Source organism: Danio aesculapii, chromosome 20 (assembly GCF_903798145.1).
Source record: "Danio aesculapii chromosome 20, fDanAes4.1, whole genome shotgun sequence".
Taxonomy (NCBI): Eukaryota; Metazoa; Chordata; class Actinopteri; order Cypriniformes; family Danionidae; genus Danio; species Danio aesculapii.
Window position 1 is genome coordinate 54,707,605 of NC_079454.1, and position 19,631 is coordinate 54,727,235.

General features: G+C 39.6%; 4 protein-coding genes and 1 long non-coding RNA gene across 9 annotated transcripts; 2 read left to right on the top strand and 3 right to left on the bottom strand.

The window, feature by feature from the left end:
• On the top strand, positions 1–3,696 carry LOC130248024 (galactose-specific lectin nattectin-like). The gene is made up of 5 exons (XM_056481543.1): positions 1–64; positions 228–316; positions 410–532; positions 634–739; positions 3,542–3,696. The coding sequence occupies exons 1-5, from the start codon at positions 1–3 to the stop codon at positions 3,619–3,621; spliced, it is 462 nt and encodes a 153-aa protein (XP_056337518.1). The 3' UTR covers positions 3,622–3,696.
• On the bottom strand, positions 1,299–3,407 carry LOC130248025 (uncharacterized). The gene is made up of 2 exons (XR_008839588.1): positions 3,110–3,407; positions 1,299–1,698 (listed from the first exon to the last, which is right to left on the bottom strand). It is a non-coding gene; the product is annotated as an uncharacterized LOC130248025 (long non-coding RNA).
• Positions 3,697–6,596: 2,900 nt separating the features above from the next.
• On the bottom strand, positions 6,597–12,098 carry LOC130248147 (galactose-specific lectin nattectin-like). Of its 3 annotated transcripts, none has more exons than XM_056481698.1 (6): positions 12,061–12,085; positions 11,911–11,978; positions 11,659–11,747; positions 11,443–11,565; positions 11,236–11,341; positions 6,597–6,803 (listed from the first exon to the last, which is right to left on the bottom strand). In XM_056481698.1, exons 2-6 carry the CDS (start codon positions 11,972–11,974, stop codon positions 6,724–6,726), a joined length of 462 nt encoding a protein of 153 aa, XP_056337673.1. In that variant the 5' UTR covers positions 11,975–11,978; positions 12,061–12,085; the 3' UTR covers positions 6,597–6,723. The 3 variants fall into 3 exon arrangements, with proteins under 3 accessions (XP_056337673.1, XP_056337671.1, XP_056337672.1); XM_056481697.1 differs by lacking the exon at positions 6,597–6,803 and adding an exon at positions 10,941–11,090 and having other exon boundaries at positions 12,061–12,098; XM_056481696.1 differs by lacking the exon at positions 12,061–12,085 and having other exon boundaries at positions 11,911–11,986.
• A 2,132-nt stretch (positions 12,099–14,230) lies between these two features.
• LOC130213587 (ladderlectin-like) lies at positions 14,231–15,305 on the bottom strand. The gene is made up of 5 exons (XM_056445313.1): positions 15,199–15,305; positions 14,947–15,035; positions 14,731–14,853; positions 14,524–14,629; positions 14,231–14,380 (listed from the first exon to the last, which is right to left on the bottom strand). The coding sequence occupies exons 1-5, from the start codon at positions 15,272–15,274 to the stop codon at positions 14,295–14,297; spliced, it is 480 nt and encodes a 159-aa protein (XP_056301288.1). The 5' UTR covers positions 15,275–15,305; the 3' UTR covers positions 14,231–14,294.
• Positions 15,306–16,922: 1,617 nt separating this feature from the next.
• Positions 16,923–18,490, top strand: LOC130247563 (ladderlectin-like). 3 transcript variants are annotated; one of them, XM_056480852.1, is made up of 6 exons: positions 16,923–16,982; positions 17,396–17,463; positions 17,627–17,715; positions 17,809–17,931; positions 18,033–18,138; positions 18,279–18,490. In XM_056480852.1, the coding sequence occupies exons 2-6, from the start codon at positions 17,400–17,402 to the stop codon at positions 18,362–18,364; spliced, it is 468 nt and encodes a 155-aa protein (XP_056336827.1). In that variant the 5' UTR covers positions 16,923–16,982; positions 17,396–17,399; the 3' UTR covers positions 18,365–18,490. The 3 variants fall into 3 exon arrangements, with proteins under 3 accessions (XP_056336827.1, XP_056336828.1, XP_056336826.1); XM_056480853.1 differs by lacking the exon at positions 16,923–16,982 and adding an exon at positions 16,990–17,020; XM_056480851.1 differs by lacking the exon at positions 16,923–16,982 and having other exon boundaries at positions 17,388–17,463.
• The last annotated feature ends 1,141 nt before the right edge of the window (positions 18,491–19,631 follow it).

Here is a 19,631-nt window from a genome sequence, read left to right on the forward strand (position 1 = left end):
ATGATGTTCCTGCTGAGGAGTCTTCTGCTGCTTTCTATCATGTTCTCCATGGGGAATGCAGGTGGTAACCAATCGACCCTCATTCCTCTTCTAAAAGCTTGTTCTCTTGTGTTTAGAGATTGTGTCTGAGCGTTTACCAGCCATAATCACACAGATATTATTAAACATGTCAAGTTAATAACTGTGCTGGGAATATCAGGATAACCATGTGTTTCTGTACTGTACAGACATCTTTGGATGCCCCAGAGGCTGGACAAGATCTCGCTATCGCTGCTTAAGGTTTTTCTCCAGGTCTGTGAACTGGGTCACAGCAGAGGTAATGTGTTTGATGCAGTTGTAAGTGACTTCTGATCTGAGTGAAATGTCTAAACTTTGGATTGACCATTTAAAATAAACATGTGTCCTTCAGAGAAACTGTCAGAGTCTTGGTGGGAATCTGGCTTCTGTGCATAATCAAATGGAGAATGATGTTCTGCTGAGTCTGGTGCCGAGCTCCACACGCTGCTGGATTGGTGGCCATGATGGTGAACAAGTAGGCCTGAGACTTGTTTGTCTGTCAAGATCCTCCATTTAATGCTCTTAACATGCTGTTCTGTTAAATTTCTACCAAGTAATCTGATTCCCTCTCCTCAGGATGGACAGTGGTTGTGGTCTGATGGCTCGTCGTTTGGTTACACCAAATGGTGCTCAGGAGAGCCTAGTAGCGGATCTGAGCACTGCTTGGAGATCAACTGGACATGTGAGTGGTTTGTGGTCCTCTTGGTGGCATAAACTCCTACAGTAACATTAAATGTCTCTGTCAAAGGATTAAAGTCGATCTTTAAGTGTGTACATGACCGTGTTATCACACTGTAAAAAGTATGACCTAGATCTAACTTATAAAAAGTGAGGCAAGTGGCTGCATCGGACGTTTTAGATTGAATCAACTTCCAGCCTTTTTTAAGTATATTAAACACTAAAACTTTGCTTAAAACAAATGTAACAAAATTAAGTTGAGCCAACTAATATTTCTAAAATTACTCAAATCAGATAAACTTACTTTTTTTGTTAAACCTAACTTATTTATACATTGCTATATGTTGCCTGAACTTATTTTAATTAGGTATTAAGAACTTGATTATCTAAATAAAATTAACCATGCATATGTCATTTAAAATGAATTCAATTGACTTCTGGCTGTAACCTCAGAAAATAAATCTTCATTTTTATATTCTAAGCACACTATACAGTGATTAAGTAAAAACAGATAAACAGACTTTATACGGTTAATAACAATTAAATAAGAATGGGAAGATGGATTAAAGACCATAGCATTTATTCAATGTCAACCAATGTCCCTAAAAGTGACTACAAAACAGGCCATTAATGTGGCTGCACATACACAATACATAAATAAAAACATTAATAATGCCAGATCCTATTGAGAAATCATCTAAGACAACTCAGTAAGGAGATCTGCATACTTTGATGAAGATTTAGGATGCATAAGGTCCAGTCCCACAAAGAGTCTCTGATATATCTCAAATAATGTATACAGTTTTGATGGAAGTCGAGGACATCAGTAAGTCCAAACAGGAGCCATCATGCACATGACAGGTTTGGTAAACCTCTGACAGTCCTATGATTATCCAAACTGTGTTGGGCTGATGTCAAATTTTTCCCGTGGGCAGCCGCATGCACCTCTGATTCCACACAACTCTATTGGTGGAGAGAAAAAAGAAACAGGAGTTCAGGTGTTTGATACTAAATAATATTAAATAGCTAAATGCTAAATAGCAAATATCTTACATAAACTACAAGTCAAGTTACAAAAGTGCAGTGAGAATGATACATGGATGAAACACCTTAGTTTATCAGTTAAAATTTACCTTAGTTAAACTTCTGTATTAAAAAAAAGGCTATATAGGTTATTGTGTACTTGCATTATTCCAGGTGTGTTTAAGAATCAAATTCTAAAGAAAACTGATTTTATTCAGTGTAACAGTGTATGGTATTTCGGTTGCCTGTCAATCAAGGAATTATTTAAATTTAGGTATTACATTTTCAGTTTATTTTTGCAACTTATAAAGCATAAAAATATGCATGTAACTTACATATTAAACAGTTTGAAAATGGCAAATATAAAATCTATGATTTAACTGTCATCATTTTGCACCAAACTTTGCATAAGTCATAATACAAAATTAAATAAATACATTGCCATTTTACATATTACCTTGAGGTTAACATTACATTTTTGCTGAAGCTACTTTTAATTTACTTTTTCTCAAAATTTAATGTTACTGGCAAATGATAGTTCAGTGAATCAGTGTTTTCAGTTAGCTTTAGTGAAAGACTGACAGATAATAAGAAACTGCATTAGGATATTTTTTACTGTTTGTTCATTGCACACATACAAAAAATCTTCAGATATCAAATGCAATTTTATGGAGCCCACTATTGTTTGCAATTTTACCCGTGTTTTACTTACCTGCAAATAATTATAGCTGTAATCGTATCTAACGTTTTTCTTAACAAAATAATCAAAATCACTTTGGTATCTAAAGACCAAGAAAATGCATTTTAGAATGAGGTGCGTACATCTTAAATGGTTCTGTAAACATAAATGTAATTTAAGTTCAAAAATTATAAATCTGTAATTTATTCACATTGCAGTATTAACAAAAAACTTATGAACTAAATCTCTTAAACACAAACCTTAAGCTACTTAATGTTACGCTAAACACAAACTACTGTTCCATACGATTCTGCATTTAATATGCATCCTTAATGTGCTGATAATAACTTAGGTTAGCTAGCCAAGTTAGCGCTAGCAAACTGCACCCACCCCCCGACCGCCCACCAGAGACCTAGTTAATCCGTTCTGTAACGTTAGTTATACCTACTAAGTGTTTTAAAACTACTTTTAAAAAAATTTTCTCAGGACTATCACTTTTAATCGTTAGCATGAACTAGCGTTGGTTAGCGTTAGCCAACTTAGCTTTCCATGTGAGAGCAGTCTGTTACCTGACGTTACAGTACAATTTACAAGCTAAAACCTCACCTGCCTAGTGAAGTCGGCAGTTTAGCATGACTTTACAATTATCATTCGGCTACATTTGCAACTTACCGTGTTAATCAGATCCGCTGCTGCGAGCAGTAAATGTCACCCCTTGTAGATGCTGCGTGTGTCTGGAAAGTGGCGGGCAGTGAAAATGGGGTCACGCAGAATTATTAAAATCACGTTTGATGAACAGACCTGCACACATCGACAGCTGCTCTAATAAATTGTCTGTGTCAACTCACTTTTATAACATTTATTCTACACAATAACCACATACAAAAATATACTCAAATAAATTGCATTAGTTTTATTTAAAATATACTGTTATTTAAAAACTGATCTACTTTAAGTAAACAATAAGCAAATTGATATTTTTTGGTATAAAACAAATATAATTAACTAGATTGCAATTATTTAAAGTATATAAAACCAACTTTGTGAGTGTAGCACTTTTTACAGTGCACCACTGATCTAAATATGATTTCTTCTACTCTACAGCGGACCGTTGCTGGAACAATCAGGGCTGTTCGACCACAATGGGCTATTTGTGTGCTAAAGATATTGCATGTCGTAATTAGGTTCCAGTTTGCCTGTACTGCTCACTTAATATCTGTACAGAAGTGTTAGTGTGACTGTATAACTTCACCTGAGTCTTCACACTTCAAACCAATAAAAGTGAGTAAATGGTGTATGCTGTGGTAAATCTGTCTGTTGTATAAAGATTTGAGACGTAAGCAGTGGTGTTCTGGGTAAGCTGTGCTGCAGTACTTTGCTATCATTTCTTTTTGAACGTGCACTGTTTCCATGTTGCGTTCTTCATCTACACAGCAGGTATGTGACATGGGCAAGTCTAGTTATCCATGACTAGTTTTACATGCTCCCTTACCCAAGCTTTTCCTAAAATCAGTGTCCATTGACCATATTTGGAAGGGTTGTGAAACGAGCTGTTCTGATGCTCTTTTGGTTCAGTTCTCTCACTAAGTGACACTCTAAATTATTGTTCATTTGTTAATTCAATTATGCAAGTGAAAAATTAAATTGTCAGCAAGCGTTTTCAATCCACCTGGTTAACCTGGTTTTCCTTTAGAAACAGTTGTTGTGGATGAAAACAGGTTTTAGACAAAAGCGTCAGGCTCGACTTGTTTAGTGGTGTCTGTAAATAAAGAAGTCCAATGCCTCAAGTTTTATAAATGAAGCAGGTAATGCATATGAGGTTAATCAAGGAAGGGGGGGGGGGGAGTTCAAACAAAGCGTACATGGTAAATCGAAGATGTAAAAGACAAACTGGTGTTGTACAGGTAAACCTGCACCTTACAAACAGCTGCAAGATTTCTCAGTGTATTGTGCCTGAACACCAGCATTTGTAAGAGTGAGAATAATGACAGAAGTGGTCTGGTTGGTTATTCAGCAACAGAGTGAGAAACGCTAAAATGTACTACAGTAAACCATTAGCTGGCAGTTAGCACGCTGCAACTCTTTGGTTTGCCATGAAACTAAGCAGGGCTGTGTCTGGTCAGTATCTGGATGGGAGGCCATATGGGAAAACTAGGTTGTTGCCAGAAGTGGTGTGGGTGAGTCCAGCAGGGGGTGCTCAGCCTGTGGTCTGGGTGGGTCCTAATGCCCCAGTATATTGATGGGAACTCTCTATACTGCTCAGTGAGCACCATCTTTCGGATGAGATGTTAAACTGAGGTCCTGACTCTCTGTGGTCGTTTAAAATCCCGGGATGTCCTTTAAAGAAAGAGTAGGGGTTTAACCCCAGCATCCTGGGCAATTGATGAAACCTAACATATAACAATCTAATCACTAATATTAGATGTTTTTCAACAAAATAATTTTAATAACTTCACTAAATAATAATAATATTCTGATATAAAATATTTACAGAACAGAAGAGTGACGACTGTTTCAGCCTGCTGTGGTTTGTCAACAGATGTTTAATTATCAGTATTATACAATTACTTACAAAGGGATTCAAGAACTTACCTGCTGAAAAAATAATCTACTGCATTACGGTTACATATTAGGGAATTTAGTTACAGTTACTCATAATGTACTTGTCCTAAATACTGTAAATAAACTCAACAAATATTCAGAGAAGGAGAGAAATGGTATTTTAGTATATAAATGATTTATAAATTCGACTAATGGTCCATCACATTCACCCTGGAGCAAATAAAATGACATTAGTTCTGAGTTTCTGTTACAATTTGCTAAATAAAATATGCTTTTTTTAGATTTGAAACACTTTTAATCATCATCAAATCAATCATTGCCGTCATGAAGCATTGAAATACCCTGTGAAACACCTCAAATATTACTACAGTAAACAGCACAAACCACAGTAAATGCTGTTGTTCAATTCATCTTTATTGCTATAGCTCTTTTACAATGTAGCTTGTGTCAAAGCAGCTTAACATAGAAGAAAAGCGATGAAGACATAATATTTCTGAATTGTATGAAAAAGACGAAAATAACCTTACTGCAGAAAACTTAATTAAAAATTATAAAACAGTACCTCTTCCCAACAGGATAAACAGCAGTGATCAAGAATGCATGATTATATGCTGTCATGGCTTTGCAGTCAATAAATGTGATTATAATGGAAGTCAATTGCCCGTTTACACAATCGCACCTAAAGCCAAATCTTGTTAAGCATGACTTTGATATTACATTATCCGCCATGTTTACATTATCATGTGACTGACGTTACAAGTGCAATAACTTTACAGAAATTGCAGTAGCCCTGAGGAAGCCCTGCTTTGGCTCGATCAGGCCCTGGAAGTGACAGTGGAAACGTGACTTGTCCTGGTTCGCCCTGGCAAGTTCGCTTTAGGTGCGATTGTGTAAACGGGCAATTGACTTCCATTATAATCACATTCATTGACTGCAAAGCCATGACAGCATATAATCATGCATTCCTGATTACTGCAAGGTGCAGGTTTACCTGTACAACACCAGTTTGTCTTTTACATCTTTGATTTACCATGAACACTTTGTTTGAACCCCCCCCCCCCCCCTTCCTTGATTAACCTCATATGCATTACCTGCTTCATTTATAAAACTTGAGGCATTGGACTTCTTTATTTACAGACACCACTAAACAAGTCGAGCCTGACGCTTTTGTCTAAAACCTGTTTACATCCACAACAACTGTTTCTAAAGGAAAACCAGGTTAACCAGGTGGATTGAAAACGCTTGCTGACAATTTAATTTTTCACTTGCATAATTGAATTAACAAATGAACAATAATTTAGAGTGTCACTTAGTGAGAGAACTGAACCAAAAGAGCATCAGAACAGCTCGTTTCACAACCCTTCCAAATATGGTCAATGGACACTGATTTTAGGAAAAGCTTGGGTAAGGGAGCATGTAAAACTAGTCATGGATAACTAGACTTGCCCATGTCACCTGCTGTGTAGATGAAGAACGCAACATGGAAGCAGTGCACGTTCAAAAAGAAATGATAGCACAAAGTACTGCAGCACAGCTTACCCAGAACACCACTGCTTACATCTCAAATCTTTATACAACAGACAGATTTACCACAGCATACACCATTTACTCACTTTTATTGGTTTGAAGTGTGATACAGAGTGTGTGAAGACTCAGGTGAAGTTATACAGTCACACTAACACTTCTGTACAGATATTAAGTGAGCAGTACAGGCAAACTGGAACCTAATTACGACATGCAATATCTTTAGCACACAAATAGCCCATTGTGGTCGAACAGCCCTGATTGTTCCAGCAACGGTCCGCTGTAGAGTAGAAGAAATCATATTTAGATCAGTGTATATATAAACTTCTATATAGTTTAGGGTATTTTATTCAAGATATGACACTATTGTGAATCCACAGAATTGCCGCTTCCAGAAATAATATGGCCTAAAAATTTTACTGAATCACGCAAGAATTGGCACTTCTTGGGACTCAACTTTAGGCGATGCATCCTAAGCCGGTGGAAAACTATTTCCAGCCTGTTCAAAGCTTCTTCCTCAGTAGATGCAAATACAAGTAAATCATCCAAGTAGCAGAGTAAGCTGCTAAAGTTGATGTCTCCAAAAATGCTAAGCATCATCCGCATGAATGAAGCTGGGCTGTTGCACAAACCCTGGGGCATGCGGTTGTACTCATGTAGCCCCATAGGAGTAACGAAAGCGGTGTACTTCTTGTCCTGTTCCCTCATGGGCAAATTATAAAATCCTGAGGTTAGGTCCATCGTACTGAAGAAATTATTACCTCCTAAAGCAGCCAAGCAGTCCGACTGATGGGGGAGTGGGTGAGCATCTTTGAGCGTTCTTGCATTAAGCCACGTCTGTACAAATGCGAAGACCTCCATCTTTTTTCCATACAAGCACTAACGGTGATGCATATTCGCTGACAGATTTTCTAATAATCCCTTGCTCCTCCATTTCAGTTAGCGCTTGCCGCAGTTTTTGGTAATGGGCAGGAGGAATCCGACGATATGGTAATCGGAAAGGCCTCTCATCTGTAAGTCGGATACAGTGTTCAAATTCCTTGGCTTCGCCACAATCTAACGAATGTTTAGAAAAGACATCATTGTACTTGATCAATAACTGAACCAATTTCTCCTTAGATGCATCCGTGACTTTGCAGAGATCGATGTCAATTCAACATCATTTAGTTTTAAGTTTCAACTACAACTTGTATTCGCTTGTATCTCTGAATTAACCATCTGTATCTTTCCAGTGCGCTGCAAGATGGGGAAATCCTCAACAGCCAGACAAGGTGAAACATCTGCTAGTCTCCGATTTTTTTCTCAGTGTGACAGGTAGGTCAGATAAGTTGGTTATCTTCATAGGAACCCACCTATCACCCCACATAGATGTTATCACCCGTGCAACCATGATGTTTCTTGGCATAGTCTTGGAAGTTGTTGGTTCAACCAAAATAGTGATCCCTAGGGACAATGGAGTCTTACTAGGCAGTCGACCCCACACTAAATGTTCTTGTCTAGCAGCAAGAGTAACAGCACGCTGGAGTTTTACTGTTCCAATCTTGTGAGGGATCTCATCATGTCGCCAACGTGTGATATTTGACATCACATCCAAAAAGTGTTCCCCTTCCTGTGATAGCTGTGTGGGACTCTGTGATATGAAATCCCAGTACTCATCAGTGTTCTTCATTTTGCTCACGATGTGTTTTATCAAGTTAGTACCAAGAATCAAATCATCGTGCTGACCTGGGACCACAAGAATTGGAACCCGACAGCAAATGCCATAAACTTTCATGTTAACTTCGTACAAGCATTTTGGTTGCGCCGTCCTACCTCCAACACCCAGAAGAACAATATTCTCCGGGAGTGCTCTCTTATCCAAAACAGCGTTTTCAGACAGCAACTTTTGTTCGGCTGCTTCACTTAGTGTACAGGACATAGAGCCGGTGTCAAGCATTCCGTTCAAGTGGAAGTGATCATTCACAATCACAGAGGTATAGAATAAATCGTAAAAAGGCCTTATTTTCTGTATATTTTGTGTGTATATAACATGAGTATCATCAGAAACTGCATTACATGCATTCTCGTACTGTCGTTCCAGATCCATTATGAGGGTTTCATCATCACCCACACATCCCCTCACCGAATGTGGGTCTAATGGTTTAACGGACTAGTTCCTTGTGAGGAGTAGTTTACGTCTGGACTGTGTCGACTACTCCAGTTTGGGCACTCTCTCTTTCTGTGTCCATATTCAAAGCAAGACAGGCACAAACCTTCTCTTCTGCAATGCGCTACTGTAGAATGATTAGTAGCTCTGCACACTTTGCAAAACATCCGTCTCGCATTCGCATGTCTATAATCTTCAGGTACAGATGGAGTCTGTGCATTTTGTTTCAGCACACGATCAAGCAGATTGATAAGAGACTGTGTGCAACTGTCGCTTGACTGAACTGATGGTGGTAACAGTGACACATTTTGACCTGCTGATACATCTGGTTCATTCCTGGACAATTCACCATCCAAAGTCGGTGCTTGAGCATAAGTGGCAACAGGCTTCATAAAGGCAGAACGATTAGACTGTGCCTTCAACTGCGCTCTTTTCTCAGCTTGAAATTCATCAAGGCGTTCTTGTATTTCAGCTGCAGTCCATTTATCAGCAGTCTTAAATTTTAAGATGGCAGAAAGAGAATGATCAGGGCAGTATTTAACAAACATCATCGTCACTTCACGGTTGGTATCTTCAATACTTCGTCCCTGTCTCCTCAAACACTCATCTGCTATATCAACAGCTTTATTAAGCCGAATGCAGTACTCCATAGCAGTTTCTCCTGGAACAGGTAAGGTACCATAAAAATCAGCAAGCGGCATCGAAGAATATGTCAAATCACTGAAATGTTGCTTGAGTATGTCTGTGACAACTCTTGGGTCTTTTTGCGGCTGCAATAATGGGTTGCTACGAAGAGTAATCTTTATTATATCTTTGGCTCTGCCTGTTATGTTCGACATAATTTCATCAGCTTGTTCAGGTAGAGGGATGCCTTTCTTTCTCAGATAAATGTTCATGAGTTCTTCCCACTCATGTACTGTCAATTTGTCAGATCCATCCCCTCTGAAGCAGGGGGGTGCCTTAACATCAGGCTTCATAACCAGCTTCATACCAGTTAAATTGAGAGACGGTGACTCAGTGAGAACCTGATTTTGTTCTTATGCTCTGTGGTTGATTATCAATAGTTTCATTCTTTTCGCTACCTTTTTTCAGCTGGTCAGATATTGACTGACCTATTTGTTGAGCCAGCTGTGTGATCAAACTACTCAGGTCAGTGTTACTGCACTCATTATCATGTGAATCAGCATTTACACACTGTTCAGTACTGTGCACCCTATCAGAAGTACGGGTAGAGCAAAAATTGGGACTACCAAAATTAACAGCTCTTCTTAGTGGGGTATGTTCAAGTTCACTAAAGATACGCCCCCTAGCAAAACCCAATTCAAACCCATTACTAGCTGAAAGATCTGTCTTCTCACCCTTTTGTGACATCTTAATAATGATCACCAAAAATAAACAGTTGATTTAAAAAAAAAAAAAAAAAAAAAAAAAAGTCAAATCATTAAAGTAAAATTAATTCACAAGTAATTGTTTTTTTTCTTTTCTCTTTTTTTTTTTAATCCTTTATATTTTTTCTACTGTCTTTGGTAAGATTAATTTCAAACTTTCAGCTTCTTTTTTTCTGTATGCACGGGTTAATGTCCAACCTCTTGACACAGATACCAGCAGAAATCAGATGTCCAACGATGCAGTAAACCCCGGCGACCAAACTGGCGTTGATCAAGCAAGATCCATGATGACTCATCAGTGTAAAGTCACGGCACCAATGTGACCGGTCCTCGCTTTACTCTGCGTTGTGTGGTGATTAGGCGAAAGGAACCAGTCATATGGGAATTAACAGGCTTTTATTCTGCATGAATAAAGCAAACAAATGGCAAAGCTGAGTATGTGCTTTCCTTAGGAGCTCACCAACCTCTCCTCAATCGCGTTTGCCGCGAACTGAGTGAGAGCAGGCGGAACCGGAAAACGACACTTAAAGGGGCCACGCGCAATTTTCCAAAATACACCAATACATAGAAAAACACAACTATGATTTCATTAACTCTGAAATATAAGATATTTAAGGAACAACTTTGAAAATACACAATTAAATAAAAATAATTGATGAATAACAAGGAGAATTTTGAGTGAAATTAATAAATATAATATAACACCTGTTGCACTGCCTCATACACTTCTGGTGCGATAGTGGAAACGCGTCTAACGACAGCTGGTTTTACCCAGCAGCACAGCTTACCCAGAACACTTCACTGACGGATTTACCACAGCATACACCATTTACTCACTTTTATTGGTTTGAAGTGTGATACAGAGTGTGTGAAGACTCAGGTGAAGTTATACAGTCACTAACACTTCTGTACAGATATTGAAGTGAGCAGAACAGGCAAACTGGAACCTAATCACCACCATGACATCTAAGATCTTTAGCACACAAATAGCCCATTGGGGTCGAACAGCCCTGATTGTTCCAGCAACGGTCCGCTGTAGAGTAGAAGAAATCATATTTAGATCAGTGGCGATAACACGGTCATGTACACACACTTAAAGATCAACTTTAATGCTTTGACAGAGACATTTAATGTTACTGTAGGAGTTTATGCCACCAAGAGGACCACAAACCACTCACATGTCCAGTTGATCTCCAAGCAGTGCTCAGACCCGCTACTAGGCTCTCCTGAGCACCAGTTGGTGTAACCAAATGACGATCCATCAGACCACAACCACTGTCCATTCTGAGGAGAGGCAATCAGATTACTTGGTAGAAATTTAACAGAACAGCATGTTAAGAGCATTAAATGGAGGATCTTGACAGACAAACAAGTCTCAGGCCTACTTGTTCACCATCATGGCCACCAATCCAGCAGCGTGCGGAGCTCGGCACCAGACTCAGCAGAAGATCATTCTCCATTTGATTATGCACAGAAGCCAGATTCCCACCAAGACTCTGACAGTTTCTCTGAAGGACACATGTTTATTTTAAATGGTCAATCCAAAGTTTAGACATTTCACTCAGATCAGAAGTCACTTACAACTGCAGCAAACACATTACCTCTGCTGTGACCCAGTTCACAGACCTGGAGAAAAACCTGAAGCAGCGAGAGCCAGACCTTCTCCAGTCTCTGGGGCATCCAAATCGGCCTGTACAGTACAGAAACACATGGTTATCCTGATATTCCCAGCACAGTTATTAACTTGACATGTTTAATAATATCTGTGTGATTATGGCTGGTAAACGCTCAGACACAATCTCTAAACACAAGAGAACAAGCTTTTAGAAGAGGAATGAGGGTCGATTGGTTACCGTCTGCATTCCCCATGGAGAACATGATAGAAAGCAGCAGAAGACTCCTCAGCAGGAACATCATGAACCTGAACATTAACAGAAGAGAGAAGCTACTTAGGAAAATGCTCAGTATAAAGCTGCTCAGTAGCTCTTGATGCCTAAAATCACCTTGGTCTTCAGATAGTCCCCTTCAGTGAAGCTTCAGATGAAGAGTGTGTGAAGTTACTGAATCAGCCCTGCTGTCAAATACACTCACTGATCAACTAATACAGGTGATACAGATTGAGCTGAAGATCAACACAGGTGAAGGAAATTACTGGCAGGAACTAGAACAAACGCAGACTGGGTAAAATGCCCTTTACCGGCCTTGGAAGTGACAGTGGAAACGTGACTTGTCCTGGTTCGCTCTGGCAAGTTCGCTTTAGGTGCGATTGTGTAAACGGGCAATTGACTTCCATTATAATCACAGTTATTGACTGCAAAGCCATAACAGCATATAATCATGCACTCTTGATCACTGCTGTTTATCCTGTTGGGAGGAGATACTGTTTTTATTTTTAATTAAGTTTTCTGCAGTAAGGTTATTTTTGTCTTTTCATACAATTCAGAAATATTATGTCTTCATCTCTTTTCTTCTATGTTAAGCTGCTTTGACACAAGCTACATTGTAAAAGAGCTATAGCAATAGAGAAGAATTGAACAACAGCATTTATTGTGGTTTGTGCTGTTTACTGTAGTAATATTTGAGGTGTTTCACAGGGTGTTTCAATGCTTCATGACGGCAATGATTGATTTGTTGATGATTAAAATGTTTCAAATCTGAAAAAAGCATATTTTATTTAGCAAATTGTAACAGAAACGCAGAACTAATGTCATTTTATTTGCTCCAGGGTGAATGTGATGGACCATTAGTCGAATTTGTAAATCATTTATATGCTAAAATACCATTTCTCTCCTTCTCTGAATATTTGTTGAGTTTATTTACAGTATTTAGGACAAGTACATTATGAGTAACTGTAACTAAATTCCCTAAAATGTAACCGTAATGCAGTAGATTATTTTTTCAGCAGGTAAGTTCTTGAATCCCTTTGTAACTAATTGTATAATACTGATAATTAAACATCTGTTGACAAACCACAGCAGGCTGAAACAGTCGTCACTCTTCTGTTCTGTAAATATTTTATATCAGAATATTATTATTATTAAGTGAAGTTATTAAAATTATTTTGTTGAAAAACATCTAATACTAGTGATAAGATTGTTATATGTTAGGTTTCATCAATTGCCCAGGATGCTGGGGTTAAACCCCTACTCTCTTTAAAAGGACATCCCAGGATTTTAAACGACCACAGAGAGTCAGGACCTCGGTTTAACATCTCATCCAAAAGATGGTGCTCACTGAGCAGTATAGAGAGTTCCCATCAATATACTGGGGCATTAGGACCCACACAGACCACAGGCTGAGCACCCCCTGCTGGACTCACCAACACCACTTCTGGCAACAACCTTGTTTTCCCATATGGCCTCCCATCCAGATACAGCCCTGCTTAGCTTTCATGGCCAACCAAAGAGGAGTTGCAGCGTGCTAACTGCCAGCTAATGGTTTACTGTAGTACATTTTAGCGTTTCTCACTCTGTTGCTGAATAACCAACCAGACCACTTCTGTCATTATTCTCACTCTTATAAATGCTGGTGTTCAGGCACAATACACTGAGAAACCGTGGAGCTGCTTGCAAGGTGCAGGTTTACCTGTACAACACCAGTTTGTCTTTTACATGTTTGAATTACCATTTTCGCTTTGTTTGAGTCCCCGCCCCCCCACCACCTTGATTAACCTCATGTGCATTACCTACTTCATGGCATTGGACTTCTTTACAGACACCACTAAACAAGTCAAGCCTGACACTTTTGTCTATACCTGTTTTCATCCACAACAACGGTTTCAATCTTTTTCACTTGCATAATTGAGTTAACAAATGAAGAACATTAGTGTCACTTAGTGAGAGAACTGAACCAAAAGAGCATCAGAACAGCTCGTTTTACAACCCTTCCAAATATGGTCAATGAACACTGATTTAAGGAAAAGCTTGGGTACGGGAGCATGTGAAACTAGTTATGGAGAACTAGTCTTGCCTAAGTCACATACCTACTGTATAGAACAGCATAACATGGAAACAGTGCACATTTAAAAAGAAATAACGCAAAAGTACTGCAGCACAGCTTACCCAGAACACCACTGCTTACATCTCAAACCATTATACAAAACTGACAGATTTACCACAGCATACACCATTTACTCACTTTTATTGGTTTGAAGTGTGATACAGAGAGGGTGAAGTTATACAGTCACACTAACACTTCTGTACAGATATTGAAGTGAGCAGTACAGGCAAACTGGAACCTAATCACGACCACGACATCCAAGATCTTTAGCACACAAATAGCCCATTGTGGTCGAACAGCCCTGATTGTTCCAGCAACGGTTCGCTGTAGAGTAGAAGAAATCATATTTAGATCAGTGGCGATAACACGGTCATGTACACACTTAAAGATCAACTTTAATCCTTTGACAGAGACATTTAATGTTACTGTAGGAGTTTATGCCACCAAGAGGACCACAAACCACTCACATGTCCAGTTGATCTCCAAGCAGTGCTCAGACCCGCTACTAGGCTCTCCTGAGCACCAGTTGGTGTAACCAAACGATGATCCATCAGACCACAACCACTGTCCATCCTGAGGAGAGGGACTCAGATTACTTGGTAGAAATTTAACAGAACAGCATGTTAAGAGCATTAAATGGAGGATCTTGACAGAGAAACAAGTCTCAGGCCTACTTGTTCACCATCATGGCCACCAATCCAGCAGCGTGTGGAGCTCGGCACCAGACTCAGCAGAACATCATTCTCCATTTGATCATGCACAGAAGCCAGATTCCCACCAAGACTCTGACAGTTTCTCTGAAGGACACATGTTTATTTTAAATGGTCAATCCAAAGTTTAGACATTTCACTCAGATCAGAAGTCACTTACAACTGCATCAAACACATTACCTCTGCTGTGACCCAGTTCACAGACCTGGAGAAAAACCTGAAGCAGCGAGAGCCAGACTTTCTCCAGTCTCTGGGGCATCTAGATCGGTCTATACAGTACAGAAAGACATGGTTATCCTGATATTCCCAGCACAGTTATTAACTTGACATGTTTAATAATATCTGTGTGATTATGGCTGGTAAACGCTCAGACACAATCTCTAAACACAAGAGAACAAGCTTTTAGAAGAGGAATGAGGGTCGATTGGTTACCGTCTGCATTCCCCATGGAGAACATGATAGAAAGCAGCAGAAGACTCCTCAGCAGGAACATCATGAACCTGAACATTAACAGAGGAGAGAAGCTACTTAGGAAAATGCTCAGTATAAAGCTGCTCAGTAGCTCTTGATGCCTAAAAAGTGAAGCTTCAGTGAAGTGTGTGTGTAGTTGCTGAATCAGCCCTGCTGTCAAATACACTCACTGATCAACTAATACAGGTGATACAGATTGAGCTGAAGATCAACACAGGTGAAGGAAATTACTGGCAGGAACTGGAACAAACGCAGACTGGGGGTATTGCACAGAGTGAAGGTGCGGTCACACTGGGCTTTTCCTCCCATAGACTTCCATTCATACGCACGCGAATGCGTCAGACCGGAAACGCGGGGTCATGCGTTAAGTTTCGCAGGTTGCTGCGGTGCAAAGTTCAAGCTTGGTGAACTCTGACCTGCGAAATCGCATCACTTGACTGCGTGAGACCAATTGAGGATTAAAACACAACCTCTCTGGACAGAAAATTTAAATATTGAGCAATCGCTCGCTTTTTTAAATGTCTAATTATCTTGTTTAATCCCGCACCTTTTCGCAGCGCCGCACGACAGAATTTCGCACACACAAAGCCCGGTGTGACCGTAGCTTTAGCCAGGACTCAGTTGCATGAAAGTGGGCTAAATTAAGCTGAATGAAGTTATATGGAGATTTATCCTTTGCAGCTAGGCTGATCCAGAGCAAGCTAAAGGTGCGGTCACACCGGGCTTTGTGTGTGCGAAATTCTGTCGTGCGGCGCTGCGAAAAGGGGCGGGATCAAACAAGCTTATTAAGGTGCGGTCACACTTGACTTTTCCTTCCATAGACTTCCATTCATACGCACGCAGTGCGTCAGACCGGAAACGCGGGGTCATGCGTTAAGTTTCGCAGGTTGCTGCGGTGCAAAGTTCAAGCTTGGTGAACTCTGACCTGCGAAATCGCATCATTTGACTGCGTGAGACCCATCGAGGATCAAAACAGGACCTCTCTGGACAGAAATTTAAAGCATGGAGCAATCGCTCGCTTTTTTAATGTCTAATCATCTTGTTTAATCCCGCCCATTTTCGCAGCGCCGCACGACAGAATTTCGCACACACAAAGCCCGGTGTGACCGTAGCTTTAGACATTTAAAAAAGCGAGCGATTGCTCCATGTTTTACATTTTTGCCTAGAGAGGTCCTGTTTTGATCCTCGATTGGTCTCATGCAGTCAAGTGATGCGATTTAGCAGGCTAGAGTTCACCAAGCTTGAACTTTGCACCGCAGCAACATGCGAAACTTGACGCATGACCCTGCGTTTCCGGTCTGACGCATTCGCGTGCATATGAATGGAAGTCTATGGGAAGAAAAGTCAAGTGTGACCGCAGCTTAACAACCAGGCTAAGATTAATATCGTGATTTAGATGTTAGTTTCATCGTCAGTAAAATAATGTGTTTTACAGTCACTCCATAATCTTGGCCATTTACATTTATTTTCCCACTATGTATGTTTAATTATATCAGCAATCATTTTAAAATATATTCATATATGACCATTTCAGATTTAAACAGGGCAGACGCCACAGCTTTGACTTGTTCCAGTGTTTTCTGTTTGTTCCTGCCAGTAATTTCCTTCACCTGTGTTGATCTTCAGCTCAATCTGTATCACCTGTATTAGTTGATCAGTGAGTGTATTTGACAGCAGGACTGATTCAGCAACTTCACACACTCTTCATCTGAAGCTTCACTGAAGGCGACCATCTGAAGACCAAGGTGATTTTAGGCATCAAGAGCTACTGAGCAGCTAGAAGGTGCGGTCACACTTGACTTTTCCTCCCATAGACTTCCATTCATACGCACACGAATACGTCAGACCGGAAACGCGGGGTCATGCGTTAAGTTTCGCAGGTTGCTGTGGTGCAAAGTTCAAGCTTGGTGAACTCTGACCTGCGAAATCGCATCACTTGACTGCATGAGACCAATTGTGGAACAAAACATGACCTCTCTGGACAGAAATTTAAAACATGGAGCAATCGCTCGCTTTTTTTAATGTCTAATCATCTTGTTTAATCCCGCCCCTTTTCGCAGCGCCGCACGACAGAATTTCGCACACACAAAGCCCAGTGTGACCATAGCTTTATACTGAGCATTTTCCTAAGTAGCTTCTCTCTTCTGTTAATGTTCAGGTTCATGATGTTCCTGCTGAGGAGTCTTCTGCTGCTTTCTATCATGTTCTCCATGGGGAATGCAGACGGTAACCAATCGACCCTCATTCCTCTTCTAAAAGCTTGTTCTCTTGTGTTTAGAGATTGTGTCTGAGCGTTTACCAGCCATAATCACACAGATATTATTAAACATGTCAAGTTAATAACTGTGCTGGGAATATCAGAATAACCATGTGTTTCTGTACTGTATAGGCCGATTTAGATGCCCCAGAGACTGGAGAAAGTCTGGCTCTCGCTGCTTCAGGTTTTTCTCCAGGTCTGTGAACTGGGTCACAGCAGAGGTAATGTGTTTGATGCAGTTGTAAGTGACTTCTGATCTGAGTGAAGTGTCTAAACTTTGGATTGACCATTTAAAATAAAAATGTTTCCTTCAGAGAAACTGTCAGAGTCTTGGTGGGAATCTGGCTTCTGTGTATAATCAAATGGAGAATGATGTTCTGCTGAGTCTGGTGCCGAGCTCCACACGCTGCTGGATTGGTGGCCATGATGGTGAACAAGTAGGCCTGAGACTTGTTTGTCTGTCAAGATCCTCCATTTAATGCTCTTAACATGCTGTTCTGTTAAATTTCTACCAAGTAATCTGATTCCCTCTCCTCAGGATGGACAGTGGTTGTGGTCTGATGGATCGTCGTTTGGTTACACCAACTGGTGCTCAGGAGAGCCTAGTAGCGGGTCTGAGCACTGCTTGGAGATCAACTGGACATGTGAGTGGTTTGTGGTCCTCTTGGTGGCATAAACTCCTACAGTAACATTAAATGTCTGTCAAAGGATTAAAGTTGATCTTAAGTGTGTACATGACCGTGTTATCACCACTGATCTAAATATGATTTCTTCTACTCTACAGCGGACCGTTGCTGGAACAATCAGGGCTGTTCGACCCCAATGGGCTATTTGTGTGCTAAAGATCTTGGCTGTCGTGATCGTGATTAGGTTCCAGTTTGCCTGTACTGCTCACTTCAATATCTGTACAGAAGTGTTAGTGTGACTGTATAACTTCACCTGAGTCTTCACACACTCTGTATCACACTTCAAACCAATAAAAGTGAGTAAATGGTGTATGCTGTGGTAAATCTGTCAGTGAAGTGTTCTGGGTAAGCTGTGCTGCAAACTGAAGTTGTCAAATTCTTTCTACATGAGTGAGACACCCAGAGATCAGCAGTAACGAAGTACAAATAGATTTTTCTGGTATCAGTACTTATTAAAATAAATTTTTAAAAAAAATGTTCTAATTAAATGTTTTTAGTTTGATGCAGTCTATTATTATTATTATTTTTTTTTTGTCATTGCGTGTGGCTTTTTCAATTAAGGCTATCACCATATATGTAGGTTAGTTTATGAAGATTCCTATGAGCAAGGCAAGGATGACTTCGCAGATGACATAAAAGGTCACTGAATTAAATGTGACTAATGCTACCTTTTTGTTTACATTTGTAGTAAGACCCATTTTGCTCGATCAGATCAATGGTAAACTAAAGACATTCCAGTTCAAAAATATGCTATTTAAATGCTTATGGGGGTTTTTTTTTTTTGTTTTTTTTTTTTTTTTTTTTTTTCCTTTACTTCCAATCATATTACATGTGGTTCCTCTGGTCTTTCAATTTAACACTGCGGGGGGAGGTTAAAATCAACTATTTTATGAACTTTATGCTTTAAGATTTATTCCTTCTGACGAGTTCATATTTTATATATATAATACTATATTTTACATGGCCCTATATTGTTGTCTTTAATTTGCAACAGAAGAAATATTTTCAATAAAATATTTAAATAAAATTTATTTTGGACTAAATTTAAGTATGAAGATGGAAGGGTTTATAAAACTATTTGAGCGTATGAATGGAAGCAGTTTTTGATCGAACAGCTGCAAAACTACATCAATGCTGTGAGTTTGCATAGGGATGATGATGATACATGGGCTGACCTTTTGAGCTATGTTGGTGCCATATTGCAGGGTGTGATGCTGCTTGGCTACTTTCATAAAATAGGAAGTGAGGTCTAGTTATCTAATCCTTACTCATTATCCTTTAGCTTGGTCCCTGATTTATCAGGAGACACCACAGCCTATGAACCACCAGTTATTAGTATTTTTTTTGGCAGGGACTGCAGCAGAATTAGCCAGAAGGCTATTTTTCATCTGTTGTCCATGAATCCCCTAAAAAAACAATACAAAAATTATCCAGTCAATCAAGCATAGTTA

Coding starts and splice junctions, on each gene's coding strand:
- LOC130247563 (XM_056480851.1), top strand. CDS start 17,388: ATGTTCAGGTTCATGATGTTCCTGCTGAGGAGTCTTCTGCTGCTTTCT. Junction 17,932..18,032: donor GTGGCCATGATGGTGAACAA/GTAGGCCTGAGA, acceptor CCCTCTCCTCAG/GATGGACAGTGGTTGTGGTC. Junction 18,139..18,278: donor CTTGGAGATCAACTGGACAT/GTGAGTGGTTTG, acceptor TCTACTCTACAG/CGGACCGTTGCTGGAACAAT.
- LOC130248024 (XM_056481543.1), top strand. CDS start 1: ATGATGTTCCTGCTGAGGAGTCTTCTGCTGCTTTCTATCATGTTCTCC. Junction 65..227: donor CTCCATGGGGAATGCAGGTG/GTAACCAATCGA, acceptor TGTACTGTACAG/ACATCTTTGGATGCCCCAGA. Junction 533..633: donor GTGGCCATGATGGTGAACAA/GTAGGCCTGAGA, acceptor CCCTCTCCTCAG/GATGGACAGTGGTTGTGGTC.
- LOC130213587 (XM_056445313.1), bottom strand. CDS start 15,274: ATGTTCAGGTTCATGATGTTCCTGCTGAGGAGTCTTCTGCTGCTTTCT. Junction 14,854..14,946: donor TGAACTGGGTCACAGCAGAG/GTAATGTGTTTG, acceptor TGTGTCCTTCAG/AGAAACTGTCAGAGTCTTGG. Junction 14,630..14,730: donor GTGGCCATGATGGTGAACAA/GTAGGCCTGAGA, acceptor CCCTCTCCTCAG/GATGGACAGTGGTTGTGGTC.
- LOC130248147 (XM_056481696.1), bottom strand. CDS start 11,986: ATGTTCAGGTTCATGATGTTCCTGCTGAGGAGTCTTCTGCTGCTTTCT. Junction 11,342..11,442: donor GTGGCCATGATGGTGAACAA/GTAGGCCTGAGA, acceptor GCCTCTCCTCAG/AATGGACAGTGGTTGTGGTC. Junction 6,804..11,235: donor CTTGGAGATCAACTGGACAT/GTGAGTGGTTTG, acceptor TCTACTCTACAG/CGGACCGTTGCTGGAACAAT.